At 37.0% G+C, this 14,450-nt stretch overlaps 1 protein-coding gene across 1 annotated transcript in view; it reads left to right on the forward strand.

Annotated features, from left to right (window-relative positions):
* MUC19 (mucin 19, oligomeric) overlaps positions 1–14,450 on the forward strand; it is a 1,331,159-nt gene that overhangs the window by 358,652 nt on the left and 958,057 nt on the right. The window contains exon 51 of the mRNA XM_078649731.1: positions 7,480–7,530. Within this exon, the coding sequence (XP_078505857.1) occupies positions 7,480–7,530 (51 nt within the window). The remainder of the gene's footprint in view (positions 1–7,479; positions 7,531–14,450) is intronic.

The following is a 14,450-nucleotide window of genomic DNA, read 5'->3' on the forward strand; positions in this document are numbered from 1 at the left end:
GACGTTGTTGAAACGGGACAAAGGGAGTCTGAAAGAAGGAGAAGATCCACACACAGCGTCAGAACCATCTTGAGAAACATTTCCTTTTTTAACCACAACAACTCTACTTTTATTCCAGATCCGACCATCTTGTGTCTTAATGGCATTATCAAACACCTTGATAACAGGCCTGACATTAGTATACTTAGACCATGAGTTTCTCCCAACAGGTGCCTTTATCTTTACAAAATCACCAACATTGATTTTTTGAAAGCGAACACATTTCCTTTTATCAAAATAGGCCTTTCTACAAGCTTGTTTCTCTAACTCCCTCTCTCTCCATCCACCAACATGATTATCAACAAATCCTTTGTTTAAATTCATCCAACCAGGACACAACAATGTGTTGGGTGCCCTTCCTTTGAATAACTCAAAGGGGGATTTGCCAGTGGTAGAGTGAGGGGAGCTCCGGTAGGCCTCAATTCTTTCTCTAAGGGCTTCCTTCCAATTTAAACCATTGACTCTGGCTAGTTGGATACATTCCTTTAATGTTTTATTTACTCTCTCTACTGCCCCATTGGTTTATGGGTGATACAAAGAGGACAGCTTGTGGGAGATGCCACATTTAGTGAGATAGGCATCAAACTGTGCAGAACAAAACTGAGGGCCATTGTCAGACAGAACACTGTTAGGAAAGCTTTCTCTCATAAATATCTCAGATAAAAACTTAATAACCGACTCTGAAGTTATCTCACTGACAGCACACACTTCTATCCAACGGGAATATAGATCAACTAGAACTATTAGATAAGGAGTGTCAGAAACGCCCGAGAGAGGACCCACGATGTCAATAGCCAATTCATCCCAAGGATGTTTGGGCAAGGCTCTACACACCATAGGCATCTGTCTAGTTTTCAGAATTTTGTCACTTGCACAACATTCCACACAATCTCTTACCATCCGTTCCGTTTCCAAATCCATGCCAGGCCACCAAAACTGAGTGCGTAACATTTCTTTAGTTTTAACTATACCCTGATGTCCAGAGTGCGCATGTATCAACAATTTTTTCCTTAAAGAATTAGGAGGAATTAGCCTCAAACCTCGTGTAAGAAGATCATCGGACAAAGATAATTCATGTGAAACCAATGACCATGGTTTCTCTAAACGCCTATTTTCCCTCATCAAAGATATGACCTTACATAGCTCCTCATCCTTTTGTAATTCTTCCTTCCACTCATCTTTCCCCACAACGCCTTCAGTGACCTCACAAACATCAAGAAAATCATCCTCATCTATGTCCAGCTCATCATTGCACAGATCATTTCCTTTGACTAGTCTTGAAAAACAATCAGCTGCCTTATTTGTTACCCCAGGCAAATATTGTACCTCAAAGTCAAACTCCTGTAAGGATATTATCCATCTTCTGATTCTCGACGAAATGGAATCTAGCCCTTTCTTACAAAAGACTTCTTTCAAAGGCTTATGGTCAGATTTTACAATGAATTTCGTGCCCCAAACTAAGTTCTTAAATTTTTTAAGCGCCCAGAAAATGGCTAACGACTCTTTTTCAATTACCGAGTAATTGAGCTCTGGACCACGAAGACATCTTGATGCACAGGCAATAAGGGAGTCATGACCATCTTTGTTTTGTACTAGAACAGCTCCCAGACCCTTATCACTAGCATCTGTATATACGTACGTAGGCAGACCAGGAACAAATGCCTGAAGACACGGTGCATTTTTTAACTCATTTTTTATCCCATCAAATTCCTTTTTACAGTCATTTGTCCACACAAATGTCACATTTTTAGCGGTAAGTCTCCTCATATTCTTGGTCTTGTCCGCAAAATGTAAAATAAATTTTCCATAGAACTCGACCATACCAAGAAATGATAGCAGCTCATCTTTACACACAGGCTCGACCATGTTATCAATTGATGTGACCAATTCAGACTTAGGATAAACACCTTGACTCTTAATACAGTGACCAAGATAATTGACCTCCTCCAAACCAAATTTACACTTTTCTTTCTTAAGAGACAGCCCAGAATCTGACAACCTCTTCAACACCTCACACACACGTTCATTGTGTTCTTGTATGTTAGCTCCATAAATTAGTAAATCATCTTGATAGCATTTTACTCCTGAGAGACCTTTTAATATGTGAGTCATAATTCGTTGAAATACGGAAGCTGCTGATATTAATCCGAATGGCATCCTTTTAAATTTAAAGGTTCCCATAGGAGTAATAAAAGCAGTCAGATCTTGGCATGTTGGATCTAGCTCTACCTGGTGGTATGCTGAAGCTAGGTCTAAGGTTGTAAAATATTTTGCACCCTCTAATGTTCCTACGATCTCATCAATGTTAGGCAAAGGAAATCTGTCTACAATTACCTCCTTATTCAACGCTCTCAAATCAATACATAATCGAATTTCCCCAGTGGGCTTCTTAGCTATAACAATTGGAGCCAACCATTCTGTGGCTTCCACTGGTTCTATTATATTATTATCAATCAACTTTTCTAACTCTTTCTGTACTTTTCCTTGTTCGGCCAAAGGAATCCTCCTTACTTTTGCTACAATAGGTGTTGCATTTCTTTTTAGTCTTATGCAGTGTTTATAACCTTTCTAACATCCTAGCTGATCTTTAAATACATTCGGAAACTTTCCTGAAAACATATCAGACAAATTCCCAACTTGTTGTATTTGCACTTGAGGTGAAGCATTCGGATCAAGCGTTACTCCTAAATCTCGCTGATCTCTCCAACTGATTAACGCATCACCAAAGTTAGTCACATAGATTTTACCAGGAATGATGCGACTTCCCAACTCAAGAGTGGCAGTGAAATATCCAAATATTTTAATGGGCTTTTCACCATAACCTAAGGGTATAATATCACTTTTGAAAAGTTTGATATTATCACCAAAGGTTTTGCGTAATAACTCTTGATCAATCATAGTGATCTGGGAACAGGAATCAAATTTAAACTCAATCATGGCATGATCAACTTTTACCAAATGTGAGGGATGTTCCAGAGGACCACTATTCACTTGGAAAGTCACAGTCTTCACTTGTGGTTGAGACCATTTTTTATACACATTGTCTCTTTTACTAGTTTTTGTCCTACAACATTTAGAGAAATGACCTCTTCTACCACAGTTGTTACATATTGACCTTAGAGCTGGACAATTTGGCGAGTTAGCCAAATGCCCGTTATTTCCACACCTAAAACATGAAAACTTGTTAGAAGGATTAAAGTTAGAATTGGAATTATTCGTTCCATTTTCACTCTTCTCTCCAGACGATTTTTCTTCTTTCTTGACTTGGCACACAACTTCTTCTACTTTAGGTTCATTTTTTTTTTTGATTCATCTATTTTTTGTTTTTCCTCCTTTAACTCATCAACACATTTTGTCATGTGCTCAACCTGTTTCGCTATCACAAGAACTTCTTCAAGTGGTGGCTCGTCTTTTAACCAAAGTTCTTTCCGAATACTGTCATGAGCACACTTCAACACAAATTGATCTCTTATTCTCTCATCCAACGTCTGTCCAAATTTGCAAGATGAAGCCAATTTTCTTAGAGCCGAAACGTATTCTTCAACTGATTCATCTTTCTTTTGACCTCTTAAGCCAAAGTGATACCTTTCCATTATCGTGCTAAGTCTAGGAAGATAGTGTCGATCTAATTGTTCAATAGCTACTTCGTATTCGTTTAAATTTCTTTGTTCCGCTGCAGTGAGATCAGGTAAATGTTCCAATACGTCTTGACCTTCTCCTCCAAGACAATGTAAAAGCAAGGAATGCTTTCTTTCTGCACTTAAATTCGTGCCACATACCCTTGCATAATTTGCAAAGATTTTTTTCCATTTCTGCCATTTTACGTTTGGCTCATCAGGACTTGTTAGAAAGAACGCAGGTTGAGTTACATTCTGCATTTTCTCTTATTTTCCAAATGAAAATAAAAATAAAACTTCTTTTTTTTTTTTTTTTTTATGGTCCTGTATAATATGTTCCAGTAACTATATATATATATTTTTTTTTTTTTTTTTTTAGTCCAAAAAAAATGTACAGTGTTTGCTGTTAGTAAGAATTCACAATTGACCCTTTCGTCGCCAGTATAAAATAGTTAAATAACTTTTATAAATGAAACTCTATATCCAGTTGAAAGGACAGGTTAGTTTTATTTGCCTCATCCACGAACAGCCTAACAGTAACTGCCAGAACAGAATAATCACATCCAAAGCATTCTCGGAATGGTGTGGTAGGAGAGATCCACATTCTATAAAAAATCAAGTAAAAAAGAGTAAAGCAATACATTACAGTGACTCCAAGGGTTAGTTGACTGGCCTCCTGCTTTAGCTGTAGATAGGCAACTAGCGTATGGAGGTCCCCCATCAACTGCCCAGTTGACCAAACCTCCTGGACCTGCCTGAGTCCTGCTGCTGGTCCCTGCTGGAGTGAGCCCTAATCCCAGAGGGGTGCCCCTAAGTCTTGGACCCTTGTCTAAAATCAGAGTTTATTCCTCCTGTTTCAAAAGCAAGCTGCAGGTGAAAATTGAGAAATGTGGAGCTTTTCATGAATGTGAGTGAGCTCCTTGTGCCAGCACCGGTCACCACCTCTCCTGCCAATGCAAAGTTCTGACTGCGGCAAACTCTTCACACTAAACAGTGACCCTCCATGTCTCCTGCCGATGTGAAGCACCAGTGATGACTGCAACTTTCACTGATAACGAACTCCTCGCGTCCCCAGCGAAACAAATCCCTAGTTAACAAACCTTTTCTCTGTAATTGACCTGCGCTCCATCATCGTCAGCCTAAACTTGTGACTTTGAACTGGCCCAGTGCGACTAGATTCCCATGAACGGCACTTTGTGCTTTTTGTCGCTATTTTTACTAAAGCCATACAAATTCTGAACCCTGGTCTTAATGTATTTTTGTCATTTTGGTGTCATTATATTTATTACAATTTTACTATATTTTTGTAAATTGGTTTGGTAATTTTCACCTGTTGTGGTGTTACTGGTTGAATACTGCATAAATACTTTACACATTGGCTCTAATTTAAGCCTGGCTGCTTTTGTGCCTCACTACCATAGGATTAAGCACAGATTTATTTAGTGACCTGTGTGGTCCACCCTGACAAGGGTTGTGCTTATTATTTTAATGACGCTTCCACCCCTCTCAACTAATAGCCCAATTTATTAAACCAAATACACCACTAGCAGTTCCTTACCTCATGTAGAATTGGGGAGACCACTCAGGTTCCAACAGTGAGGTCTCAGCTGACAAATATTGGCAGTGGTCCATCTGCCATGTGACCGCTGGCTGAAATATGTCAGAAGACCTGCGTTATTTAGCGTGGGCCTTCCAACGTTCTTGTTGATGCCCTGGACTGCAATGCAATGCATGGGGCTCCCATAAATCCAAAGGGAAAAAAAGTTCCCAACTAACTTGGATACAACTCCCAACATGTTAGGCATTTATTTTTTTTTCTCCGCAGGAGAACTTTCAAGAAACATTCCTCATAGGTGACATGGATGTTAAAATGTAGTAACCTGGCAGCTGGTCCCCATCAACAATAAATGAGATCAATATTCTTAAAAATTAATTCTAAAAAATCTTTTATTCTGGGTCTGTGGTGTACTCTTGCCCCATAGGATGATCTAAGATTTTATTATATTTCCTCAATCATATATTTCTTAATCTGATAACAAAGTGTAATCCTCTGTGGAAAACCTGTTAGACACATATGTTAACATATAATAAAAAATACTCGCTGTTCAGATTATGTTTCTTTATATTACAACCAGTCCTTGTAGCACAGCAGCCCTTACTCCCGACAGAGTTCTTCAAAGGTTCATTAGTGTACTGTCTTGGTAGGGACAGAGTCCCAGTACTTATTCCCAAATGTGCCTTTGAAGTGGGGGCACAGGTCCCACTTTCAGCCCAGCCCTGGCTCTTGACAGTCAATTCGGGGTAATCAGCCCTTTATGTGGGACACAGGACACTGCCTATTCAGTTATGAGTGTCAGCTCCCCTTCCCTCTTCCTTCCCAGGAAGAGCTATCAGATAGTAGTTTAATGCAGATGAGTTCTCTGTCACACCCACCCTTCCTGTGTATGTGGCTATCTAGAGGTAACACATTAAATGTAGCTCTCACCCATCCCGGATATGTATTATGAGATATTTTTAAGGACACTGAAACAAACAAATCAAAAGCAGTGGGCTGGGTTTAAGACTGCAATTATCAAGTATATACTAAAGTATATACAAGAGGTCTCGAAAACGCAACCTAAAAATTAAGCAAGCTTCACCACAAACAAAATTATTTGCAAATTCCAAGCACAGTTGGTGAATATGTAAATTTTTGTCTTCCTGTCCAACAATTGTTCAGGGTGATGGTATTCCCCTTTTCATAAATAATGTAATTAAAAAAAGCTAAATTTGTCTTTGGGGCAGTGTGCTACAATAAAGAGGGATATGCTGTCACAGAGAGGTGATATATTTATAATTTAAGAGATGCTTTTGGTGAAGAGGAAAATAAATTCTGCCATAAATACGTCTAAAGATTACATGGAAACTAACATATTGAAATACAACTAAACATGAACTTTAAAAATATATATGTTGTTTTCTGAAAAAATATTATTGAGGTGATGTAAAAATGTAGAGCCTCTTTTATCATTTGAGGAACTGTACTCCATTCAGCCACAGAAGTAGAGACATTTACTTTGCTACCCTGGTGGACTGTAGCCCACTATATTTAAAGTTCTTTACCTGCCTGATGGAGAATGTTTTGCCTTTGGAGGAACAGCTGCCATAAAAGATCTTTTAATTTCATATTTGCAGTGCAGCTACTGTGTTTCTTGCAGCCACACAGCAAGATTTTTCTTGTTTTTGATAAACAAGGTCCGAAAGCAGTGGGTTGTTTTTGAAAATAAACATGAATGCCCAAACACCCTCTAATTTTTCTACCATGATGTGGGGGTTCATCTTAATTTTTTTTCTGTTCAGGAGCACCAGTCTTTTACTGGCAGTTCTGAACATGAAAAAAGTACAATGGGATGTGCTCCCTAATGGGCAGATGGATTGGGATACTTAAAGTAGCTCCGGAACTCCGCCAGGGTGTTGGTTTAAGGTGTCCGCCGACAGAGTCAGCGGAGGTACTGCCAATGGAACATGACTGTCTTCTTGACTTTATAAAGAGAGGACAGGCCATCAGTTTGGTGGGTACCGTACACTGCCATGCCTGTGGTGAAGTATCCTGTCTTCCAAATTGTAAATCACCTTATGTTCCAATTCATCGAGAAACTAGATTAGCATGTTATGTTAAAAGAATTTGGCAAACATAGAACCAGAATTTTCTTTTTTTACTTTGTACAATTATTACTGACAGGAACTATTCATGCATTTAAAAATGTTTCTTACTCATTGTTTTTAAGGTGTAAAATAGTATATTCGTCAATATAGTCTTAACGTAATCTGTTCTTTTTTTAAGCAACTGCAGCTTCCTCTGCTGGACCCACTGGTGTGTATACTGGAACAGCAAGTACGCTTTTCAGTTTTTTATGAGATTAGTAAAAAAGGAGATACTAATAAATATGAAAAATGTCCATATGTTTCTTATATTGATCTAAACATCATTAGTAATAACAATGCCCTTATCGTTGATGGAGTGAATTGCTTAGTCAGAACATTAGACATACCTTTGAGTTAACATAATTTTGTCACACACAGATTGTGTCTAAAACGAAATATAGTGAAGTATCATTTTTTATTTTCTTTATTTATGGTAAATGTTTAAAATGTGGAGCAACGTGGTATTTTTACACTGCATGCCACATACTAGGATATTGTCCCGCTACTGGCATACAGCTAAACACTTTTCCTAGCATTAAAGTCTAGTGCACTGTTTGCAAATGTTTCGTATTGATTATGAAGTATGACAAGGTTTTTAAATCTGTTGTCAATTGTTCTTTTTAACTCAGGCATGCAGGATACTTATGTTCAAATTTTGGAATAGATTAAAATAATTCAAATTGTTTCACTGATGTTTGTAAAATGTCAATGTGGTTCTGTGGAAAATTAACATCTGTGTAGAAGGAGCTTGGTAATCCATTATTTCATTATATTTTTGATTTGTTCTGTTTGGCTATCCTTCATTCTCTCATAACATCTCAGATTTAAAAGCAATATCGGATCTGTTGCATATCTGATTTCTTTATTATTATAATTGCAAAATATATTTTTTTACTATCTATTAAATTACACAGTCTTACAAACATCATAATTTCAAATTTTGTTATTTATTGTTATATGCTTTTCTTTCATACATTTGTATTACTTGCTTGATTGCATAGCTAATAGTACTTTGCGAATCTGACACCTTTGGCAGTTTTGAGATTTTCCATGAATGGAATTAAGGTGATCTATGGACATTGTGTTTCGTTCTTTTTCTCATTGTTTACAAATGTATCATATGGGTTAGCAATCAAGGCTTTATATAGTAAGGGATTTTATTTGATAGTGACTGCTAAATTCTGTTAAGGATCTTTACAGAGTTTTAAGTGTAAGCCTGTGTGTTCCAAAAGATTTTGCCATTTGTTTTATTCTGCTAGGGTGCATAGTTGACCACTATTTGGCTAACAACTGCTGGTCAGCTTGAAGCCATTTTTGATGATTATGAAGCTTTGAAGCAATATTGCTCCCATGTGTGTATGCTATTTTTCCATTCATTTCTTCAAAATTGTTCACATGTAGACTGGCTATGGCATTTCGATGTGTTGAGTCTACTGTCTGGCTTTGCCACCATTGTGATTTTGGTACACGTGACAGTTGAAGGGACTTTGTTTAATAGTTTTTCTTGTTGAAGATCAAAGCATAACGAAAATACAATATAGATGTGCTTTTGATGCAGTAATGCCAACATTCCTATTTACTTGAAGTTACTAATCTAGTATATTTCAAAGTCTTGCCTAATTTAAACATGTTTGTTTTACCCATAACATATTAGACTAAATACTCTTACTCAAATACACTCAATAATGACTTGAATTTTGTTGAACCATGCATAATATTATGTTCCGTTAGTGTGTATTTAGAGGATTGAGATCCATACAATCATCTAATGTCATTTAGGCCCGCCAGAATTCAGAATTTGTAAACAATAAATGACTAGCAGATGCTTTTAAAATATTATGCAAGATAAGTAATTTTCAGATTTTTTTGTCCACCTTTCTTCATTTGTGTTTGTACCTAAGCATGCCCATGTATCTTGGTCAATCACATATTTTAAACAAGGTCCACTAACAAATAACACATTCAAACATTTCTCAGAGTAACAACAGGAAAAATAAGTCTGCATGGAATGAACCTTGTCTGACATTATATAAAATGCAATCTAGATACTATGGATAGTTGACCTTCATTTATCTATCCAAATACACTTCATTTCGTAGCATCCCAAATGTTCAATCCTCAGAATGGGTGCTAAATAAACTAAACATGAGTTTCATGCTCTGTTTTATCAACAATAAAATAATAAAGCACCGTTTTACATTATGAGCTAAATTGATCAGAAACGTAGGAATCCTAAGTTCCTATTCAGAAATGTTTGCTTTAATATACAATGTATATACTTTTTACACAAACATAGTTTGATAAAGAAAATAAGCAAAAGATTTCACTGACTACTTCTGTCATTTAAAACACTACAGCTATGCCCTGAAGATCACTGTCTGGGATGTGGTTCCAAAACAGCATTCAGCTAAACAGTTTAACAATGACATTTTCATTAAGTACCTATGCACCACAGGCATCTTTTTCTAGTTCATGATGAAGTATTCATGTTGGTTTATTAGCTTTAGCAGTTTCTCTATTTTTATATTACATTATAAAATTCCTGGTAAAATATATTAGATGGGAAAACATAGGTAAAAGTAGTCAGTGATTTGTGCATTTTTGCTCAGATTCCATCTAAAAATCACTTTGGTGCATAGTATCCCATTGATTTCTTTACTTACAAATTGGTATTTTGCTTTGGGTTTTATTATTTGTTCCAAATAATTAAATTTAATTTAAAAAACTCTGTGATCTACGTTTTTTGAATGGTTGATTTTATTATTTAATGTAGTATTTATATTTGTCTCCATACTTCTTTATCATTTAACATCTTCACTAAAGCATAGCTCACGTATATTATCATTTAAGCCTACAGATTTCATTATTTCTTCAATCATGTAAAACTTTATTGTTTGGAATTGTGTTGCCTTATCAGGAGTATAAGATCTATTAATTAACACATAATATCTAGACACATATCAGATATATTTTAAGACCTTCTGTAATAGAGGCCTTTCCTTAAATCGTTGGCCCTTGCTTTTCAGATGTGATCCATTTAGATATATTTGTAGTTACTAAAATGTCATTACACAACTAAGCCTGTCAAGTATATTACATAAGGATCCATACCATATAATTTAAAGGATTTTTCTCAATTTGATCAAAAAAGATACACCTATTTCCTAATCAATACTTCATCTAAACAAACACTGGATGTCAATAATTAACAATTTACATTCATTTCAGTTTCTCATTATGTTTAGATGCTTGTTGATGTGGCTTTCTTGCTAGTGAAAAGCTATGTTTTCATATTTGATGTGGTTCTCTGATAAGCCTTACTTTTGTCCACACAAGAAAACCAGGCCAAATTTGCATTTGAATGTGTGTGTTTTTTTCTAAAATGACTTCAACAAAAAGTTTTCTGTGCTAAGACTGCCATCTTTTCAACTTTCATAAACAGGCAGTTTTATAAGATATACTTTTTTTTAACTGCTTTTTGCATTTTCTTAAGTGGAGGACACTGTTTCAAATTTTTGCGGTTTCTATCTATGTACAGTTATGGGGGGAATGAAACCCAAATATTTATAAATTTCTAGAATTGTGAATTTAGAAAGGGGTAATATAAATAGAATGCTCATGTTTTTTTCTAGGCAACACATATTGAAGTGAAGAATAGTAAACAGGAAAAAAATTGGTGACAATGTTTTCATCTAAAATATTTTGCACTGTAGACTGGTCTACAAAATCAATATACTATTATTACCGGCATACTCTTCCAGAGATATATAAAGTGTTTGTTGGTTGTCCAAACATACGTGATACTCAGAGCCATCAACAAAACTGTGGCTTAAAATGATTTGTCATTGTGTTTTGACCATGTTTCAATTTATAAAATAAACTCGAATGAATACACTTGGAGCTGAAGGAAAGCTATACAGTTTTAAAATGTTACCAAAAATCGAAGGGAGTTTTTCTGATGGCGGTTGGACCGCGTCAAACACTGGCTAACATTAAATAATTTTCTCAGATTACTAAAATGCTATCATACACGTAAAGCCTTGATAGATTTTGAGTGGTAAATTTTGATTGAAAGCACTAGAACAATCACAAATAATACATGCAGATATAAATATATATACATTTTGTACACAATGTTAAAACCTGGGAAACACAATAATTGTTTTGTTGGCCTTAAACATATTGCACCAGTAAAGGCATTAAGTGCATAAGTGAGTAAAATATAACATAGAGCTGAAAATATCCAGGTGTACCAATGAATGGCCCTAACAGGGGCTAAGATTGCACTATTCACATTGTTTTTTAACGTTTGAAAACCCAAACTCAAAAATTGCTTCATTTAGTGATCATTTAAAAGAAACTTCTAAAGAAAAGACAGCAAATGAAAACAATATCTTATTCCTCTTGAACTAGATATTGACTTACATCAAATAATAGATGGATTGGGGGTATTGGTTTGTAATACCCTAAAAGGTACTGAATATCCTCTGGTCCCTAAATTCAGGCGCACCATTTAAATCCATTGTGACAAGCACCACAGTACACTGGACTGGAGAACAACATATCTTTCTCTGATTCGGAACCTACACCACAAGCAGGAGTTGTACTAAGAGACATTCCATTACTGCACTTTGTAACAAACGCTGTAACGGTAAATTGCCCAGCCTGAATCTAACATACAAGCTTTTAGCAAGTAGGTGGGGTGATATCTAAAGCGATTTGAAATGCGGTGTAGGCTTAAAATCAAGGTATTGATTGGTTAGGGCCACATTACTCATGTTCGAAACATAGTGATCATAAACAAATGGCCAGTAAGAAGACTTTATGGCTTCAACATCGGCCTTGCATATCATTCCCAGTTTTTCCCAATTTTGCAAGCCAACTAGATACATACTTTATCCATGGAACATTTGATGAGTTCATCAGACTCATTAGTTCATTTACAGAATTCCCGTAATCAGTTAGATCTGGAGCGATCCATAGTCTTAACCAGCAAACCAATGTCTTTGGTATTGCCACATCTGAATTTCTTTTGATTCCAGTATCAAAAAATAAAAGTTCAAGGAGAATGCTTAGTAGGACTGAAATAAGGAATCTTACTCAATTATTCTCAGCACTAGTTAGTTTCTGCTAATAATTATAGCCCCATGTCTAATTTTCAGACAGTTTAATTCCCAAATAATTAAAGCTTTGCATACGTTCCAAAATATCAGCCCCTACCCTCATAACACAATTCATGATTGGTCTAGCCTCCAATACCATAGTCACAGGGTTTGAAACATTCAGCTCTGACCCTCCTAGGTAGCAAAACTTAATACAATGGTCAATTAAGTTTTGAAGACCCACTGGTGTCTTGGAAATGAGCAATGGTACGTCAGCAAAAAGTAAGATTGGGATCTTTTGGCTATGTAAGGTAGGTGAATTATTCAAACTATCCAGTAGGCCAGTGGCCACTTTGTTAACATATAAAGAAAATAAAGTGACCACTAAAATGCACCATATTAGACATGGCAGGGTAGTTTACATGACCCCAGTCCCTAAACTCAATCATAATGCCCATTAAGATACTGAGTCCCTAGTTAATAAAGTCATACTTTGGGTTGGGTTAAAGCACAACTGCCTATCAGTAATGGGATCAGATATTGTGCATGTCAAATGTTGTTCTCTGGGCACCACACAAGTTGATGGGCTTATTAACCTTGAATTATGCACTTGTTCCATGGATGGGCTTTCTAATTCTGCAATTAGACTTAGGTTGTACCCTCCATCTAGTTGCAAAGCTTTTACCTATCCGGACACTCATTATCATCTCTAAGTAAGTCAAATAAATACAGGAGTGGATGAGTGGAGCACCAATTAAATGACTGACTGAGGCAATGGGCTGATAGAAACTTGCTGAGTAGGAGGGATGAAATCGATACAATTGACGGCATGGGTCTAAGTACCCTTTGGTTTTGCTTTGTTAGCCCTAAGTTGGCAGGGTATGCCCAGACATGGGTCTCTTGCTCACTTTGCCACTGGATTCAAGCTAGCCTTGCTGATGACGGCGGATTAGCCAGAAACCGGAACCCGGGATGCTTGTTTCCGGTCCAGGGAACACATGGCTTGGCAGTTCGGGCTGGACTGTTGCCATGAGGCACAGGGTCAGACTGATTTGCATATGGCCATGTCTGAACTGGGGAGGGCGAGTGAGCTAAAGAATAATGATGTATTAAACCCAGATCAGTTGACTGGGGATGAGGGCTTGCAATTTTCAACACTCCGTCCATCATCAGCTTTGGTTTTGCTTTGTTTGCACTATGTTGGCAGGGTATGCCCAGACGTGGGTCCCTTGCTCACTTTGCCACTGGATTCATGCTATCCTGGCTGATGATGGCTGATTAGCCAGAAACCGGTCCCAGGATGCTTGTTTCAAGTCCAAGGAAGACATGGTTTGCAGTTCGGGCTGGACTTTGCATATGGCCATGTCTGAATTGGGGTGGCAGAATGAGCTAAAGAAAAATTATGGATTAAACCCAGATCAGTTGACTGGGGGTGAGTGCTTGCAATGTTCAACACTCCGTCCATCATTCCCTTTGGTTTTGCTCTACAGGTAGTATGGCAAAGCATCATCTTTACAACACTGTTGGAGACGGGGGAATTGGTTTTAGAATATTTGGGGGATATGAAATGGTAAAGCGAGCATAAACATTGTCATTTGAAATGCCTTAAGTATGATGTTTTTATTCAGTAATCTGTCTAAATCCGAGTCAGTAAGCCACACCCTTAATGCTTTGCCACAGATCTAACTAAACTCCGCTATGCTCCATCAGTTTCCTTAGCTCCTTTAAATTTTTGATTAACAGTGTAAGGCTTGGGACTCGTTCATTAGAGTGTGAACATACTCGACGCACAGATGTACCCCTATTTTCAAGACATTGTTCCACCTAAATAGATAGATATAACACAAAAATACTTCTTGTTAGTACCTGCGTTGTATACAACAGCAGTGAAATCAAAGGGAACTAAAGTCACTGCTCCCTGTTTCTGAAGGTGCACACCTATTTTTTTTTGTCATCGAACACATTCATGATAAGATACCTGTAACATGTGCATGAAGGCCTCCATTCA

Source organism: Lissotriton helveticus, chromosome 1_1, assembly GCF_964261635.1.
Source record: "Lissotriton helveticus chromosome 1_1, aLisHel1.1, whole genome shotgun sequence".
NCBI classification, from domain to species: domain Eukaryota; kingdom Metazoa; phylum Chordata; class Amphibia; order Caudata; family Salamandridae; genus Lissotriton; species Lissotriton helveticus.